Here is a 5,311-nt window from a genome sequence, read left to right on the forward strand (position 1 = left end):
AATCAACGTCAGGAGTAATATCTGTATAATACAACGACGCATCCATATCTGGGAGCTGAAATAAAGTAGAAACTAAGTATCTTCTAATGTAATAATGCATTATTTTATGCTATATTATAGTCTTAATATACATACGTCCAGCATTCTTTGAATTCTCTTAAGAGATACCCACGCCTCTGTAAGACCATTTAGAACCCATGGAAACGCATTTAAAGGTCCTATTAACATGTTCAATAATGCCATACTGGTAAAAACTGTTTTGGCGTCTAACTGATTTCCGAGCAATACATACGTTGCAAATGTTAATATTGCGATAATGACAGGTGTAGTTGCCCAAAAATAAACACAAAGTGCATCCAAATATTTTCTACTTCGTAAATATTTCATTTCATTTTCTCTTATCTCTACATAAAAAAAGAAATGTTTAGATGCAGGCACTAAAAAAGCAAGAGATTATTTATGTAAAAGCATACTAACTGAAGATATTTCGTAAGAAGTGATCCTCCCATACATTAACTTTAATTGTAGTTATCCCGCGTAGAATTTCTCCCATCAATCTCACTCTTTGATCTTTATATTCCATAAGTTTAATACTAATTTTACCAATTTTATTTGCTATTATTTTATTAATTGGTATAAGTACTATTGAAAACGCAACACCGGCTAAAAACGAAACTCCGATTTGCTTATGCAAAAGATATAATGTCACGAATAACTGAAAATAAAAAAACATATTTTTAGTTTCCTTTTAAAAGACGGCAATAAAAAAAATTCACTCACAATATAAAATAATATATTCTTTCTTAATGTATTAAAAAAAGAAAAGAAAACAGATTCAGATTACCGTCGTATAATTACCTGTAATGGTATACTCCAAAATGTATGAAAACTAGGACAGCTATTGACCAATCTGTCACTATCGGTGCTCATAAAATTAATAATTTCGCCAAAATTAAAATTATGATTTAAATCGATATTAGAAGAATGCAATGTTTTTCGATAGACTAAAGTAATAATTGCAGAACGAAACTTTAAGCCCACAACAGACATCCAAAATGTAAAATGAGTATTACAAAAGGCACCTAAAACATTATTATTGTAATTCACACAGTAAATATTTAAAAAATTTCAAAAAGTTTGATTTTGTACCAATTATAGCACTTAATATTATAAGGGACGCATATAGATATCCGTGCGAGATTGGTTCATTCTTATCTTCAATAAAACCTATTAATTTATTTAATAATATTGGTCCCATAAAAGAGCTGCAATCTGCGATAAACTTTAGTATTCCAACTGCATAAAATTCCCAGCCAAAACATTTGTGCAACAGGTAGAACAGTGTCACTTTCTTTGTAATTATTTTTACATTCGAATGAAGCGGTACTTCTAAGTTATTTTCAATTCTGTTATTGATTATTTTTGGCTGTAACATTTCACAAGATTATCAAGATTATTATAAAATTAAATTAATTTATAAAATAGTTTTCATATATGATGAAAATATTTCAAGAATTATATCATAAATAAACTGCGAAATGTTATGCCGTCTTATTTACCATGTTATGTAAGCATTGATCAATTTTATGACTAATTGTAATGGTACTGATCTGATCAGGTAAATCAAATAAGTCATCAGAATGATTTATTAATCCTTTCACGCCTTTTTCCATTAATGGTGTTACCCAATGAAATAGAAGTTTAGAAATGACAGTTGTATCTTCCATAGCTATGCCAAGATAACTCGGATCGTGTTCCTCTGGAAATTGTACGTATGAAGAAGTGGGACTACTCAGTAGTGGAGTGCGTTCTCCTATCTACAAACACATTCACTGATCTGTGATATCTCTGCATGTTTACTAATTCAACAATTTTAGATATCGTAAGCAATTAAATAAGTTTTGCAACTTGAGCATTTCCGGATAATCAGAAACGCAAATTTGATGTAAACACTAGATAATTATAATATTCTTGAGACTTCTACGAGTACTTTCTATATAAAGATTATGCGTTTCGCAGATTTTCTCCGTGTCTAGATTCATTCTTAGAATATATATATTGCTAGTATATAGATACTGCAAGTATTAGGCTTCTCGTTCTGATGAAGTGGACTGCAAGGTTCAGGAAACATTGGCATTCCAAGAATGGATCTGGACATGGAGGAAACCCGCAAAACGCATAATCTTTACTAGATAATTATGTGATAACTTACTGTGACATTTCGCTGCAATGATGCTCTCATCCATTCTGACCTAGCAGGACCAGGTATCAATGTTATAGCATACAATATCAAAAGAATAACTGTGGTGATACTGAATCCCAATGATAAATTTGGCAACACATCGTCTTTAGGTTTATTATTGATGTGGCTTCGTAATAATAGCACAGAAACAACAATCAAAAGACATATTAACGCTCGTATTAATACTGGTCCACGTGGGTTAAGATTCTGTCCACGTTTCAAGCTTAAAATAAAACAAAGATGCACAATCCATGCCAAACCTTCAGTTCCTGCTACAAGATAATCTATTGGTTTAGCAGAAGTAAATTTATCCGTAATATTCAACTCATAATTATTGGTATATAATATAGCAGGAGATGTAGTAGTATTCTTAACACTAATTTCTGATGAAAAAATTGATTCAACAAATCTAAGAGTATGATTTAATCCATCACGTATCTTGCTTATGATATCTGTTCCATTCTCTAATGATGAATTTATGTTCTTGTGAATGGAAATGTTCAATACTTTTGGAACTGGCGTGCTATAATCTTGCATTTGGGTATGCCCCAAAGGTATGGTAGTATCAGTTAGAATAATGTATGCTCTTATAATGGGCAATATCACAAGACATATTGTAATTAAGATCCTTAGGTTTATAATATGACAAATATGATGTTGTTGAGATGAAGATGTACTTCTTTTCCCACTATGATATGCAGAAATTATAGCTAAGAAAGCTAATACTGGTATCTGGAAATTAAGAAATAAATTAAAAAATAAATTTCATAAATGAATAGTATTAATTTGTTGTTTTTCACTATACAAGATTGAATTCTATTATACTTTACCTGAAGACAAAGCTGTTGGAAACATATACTCAAGTCATCCGTTTCAGGATTCACTGGATTAATATCTCCACGATGTCCACATAACTCAGTCCAATTCCACTTCCATCTTTCTACATCATTCAACCAGTTATCTGCCATACTGTAATATTATAACTAGTTATAATCAACATATATAAAGAATTTTGATAGGTTAACAAATATTGTTAAGCAAAACATGAATTATATCAAAACATATATATAAACATTTAATACTATTGTACCATGTAATACTACTGTATCGCTATCGCTATAGACATAATTAAAATACAAAAAAAATTTCGTTAAAATATATCAAAAGATATATTGAAAATGTATTAAATAGAGCAAAAAGTATATAAGAATAAAATATATAAAATATATATATATATTATTTTGCTTGAAGAAATTATTATGCTTTTCATTCCATTGAATAACACAATATTTCGTTAATTAATTAATTAATATATATTAATTTATAGTAAATTAATTCCTTATATACGCGACATTGTAAAAAGATACTATTGATTGATAATCAATTATAGGAACAGATAAGAGGTTGACTTAATGCAAACATGAGTAAACAATAAATTAGCGTAACAGGTTCAGAACACGTATACACTTGTACCTGTTAGTCGAAGAATTTCTATGAATATTCAAACACGCAACATCAATAAGCCCGTATTTATTGTTTCCTTCCCGCTTGTATTACATTTTGTTGTTGCGTTCTCACAATAGCAATCACTCGCAGGTTATGTTTCCCTTGGTAATGACGTGACGCATAGCGCATATGGATGACGAAGTCCTAAAGAATTTTAAAACTAATCGCACAATACTGAAAGTCACTTATTTATCTCGTTTATCATAACAATAATACGCAAAACGTAATTTCGCAAGAAGCAGATGCGAGAGATGAATAGAGATATATTTTTTGTGTGTGCTCTAGATTAGTCTTATATCGTACTAATTGCTGCAACAATATAATTACACCGATTCGTCAGTGTACGCAAATCGCAATTAGTTCCATTTTCCATACTCGATCTGAATTTCTGATGAACAAAATTGAAGAACCAAGCACTCTGCAGAAAAACATGACTTTAGGGGCTAAAGGAGATCCTTTGCTAGATGAGAATAAGAATAGCAACAATGAACAAAGCATGGACTGTTCTATGTTAGACCTGGAAAAAAATACCCTCAAGAAAGAACTTCTGGACCATGTGAGTAACAGCAAAGCAATTTTCAAAAGTCAGCAAAAAGGAGAACCTGAGTTAACGTTTGAGGAGAAACTTACTATAGCTAGGAAGTTATTGGAGAAGAGTCACTGCTTATTTTTATCTAAATTTGGACAATATATGAAGATGGAACACTTGGAGTATTTCAACAAAAGTCAGGATTATGAGACAATCTATCATGTGAATAGGTTACAGAGGTATTTCAATAACTCTACACGTCATATCGACATCAAAAATAGAAGATACGAAGCTTTGAAGACATTAATAGAAAAGGGAGACTACTTTAGCGAATGTGAAATGATGAAGAGAAATCCACTGTTGTATGAATACTTAGTAGGACAGTACTTGACAGATGAGGAAAAGAAGGCTAGAGACAGTATTGACACAAAGAGTGTAAATTATGTGGATATACTTATGGAAACTATAGAAAGAAATAAATTAGAAGATCGTTTAAAATCTCAACAAAAGGAAGAGGACGAAGTACGAGAGGAAAATGATTCAGATGAAGATGATGATAACGATAATGATAATATCAGAAACAGCATTGTTGAAACAGTACCCAAGACAAATTTTGAGAAACAAAATTATCAACAATGGGGTGAAGAGTTAAACGAAGTAAAAAAAATAGAGATAAGGACCAGAAATTACAAAACAATAAAATACATAAAATATCAAGCCAAGAAATAAAGTTACTTAGACAAGAATTTGTTACAAACATGTATCAGAGTTTCCTGGATGGTAAAGATACAGATTTTGATTATAGGTATATGTTAATAAATATAATATAAAAGGTCTATAAAAATTATGGATGTTTTTGTAGAATATTTTTTAATGTAAAAACTTCATTAGTTCATATTATATTAATATTGTTTTTATAATAAATTTTCATAATTTATAAGTAAGTAATTTATAAGTGGTAATAAAACACACACACACACACACACACACACACACACACACACACACACACACACACACACACACACACACAA

General features: G+C 30.4%; 2 protein-coding genes across 2 annotated transcripts in view; one reads left to right on the forward strand and one right to left on the reverse strand.

Annotated features, from left to right (window-relative positions):
- Window positions 1-3,210, reverse strand: part of LOC105621584 (multidrug resistance-associated protein 7) — a 7,552-nt gene extending 4,342 nt beyond the window's left edge. The window contains exons 1-8 of the mRNA XM_012203053.1: window positions 3,073-3,210; window positions 2,213-2,974; window positions 1,560-1,817; window positions 1,150-1,426; window positions 859-1,082; window positions 478-715; window positions 136-404; window positions 8-55 (exon numbers count right to left, since the gene is read on the reverse strand). Coding sequence (XP_012058443.1) covers window positions 8-55; window positions 136-404; window positions 478-715; window positions 859-1,082; window positions 1,150-1,426; window positions 1,560-1,817; window positions 2,213-2,974; window positions 3,073-3,210 — 2,214 coding nt within the window. The remainder of the gene's footprint in view (window positions 1-7; window positions 56-135; window positions 405-477; window positions 716-858; window positions 1,083-1,149; window positions 1,427-1,559; window positions 1,818-2,212; window positions 2,975-3,072) is intronic.
- A 929-nt stretch (window positions 3,211-4,139) lies between these two features.
- The window catches only part of LOC105621538 (coiled-coil domain-containing protein 97), a 2,842-nt gene continuing 1,670 nt past the window's right edge, over window positions 4,140-5,311 (forward strand). Inside the window, 2 exon segments of the mRNA XM_012203011.1 lie at window positions 4,140-4,932; window positions 4,935-5,082. Coding sequence (XP_012058401.1) covers window positions 4,140-4,932; window positions 4,935-5,082 — 941 coding nt within the window.

The sequence above is a fragment of the Atta cephalotes genome, assembly GCF_000143395.1.
Source record: "Atta cephalotes unplaced genomic scaffold scaffold00034, whole genome shotgun sequence".
NCBI classification, from domain to species: Eukaryota; Metazoa; Arthropoda; class Insecta; order Hymenoptera; family Formicidae; genus Atta; species Atta cephalotes.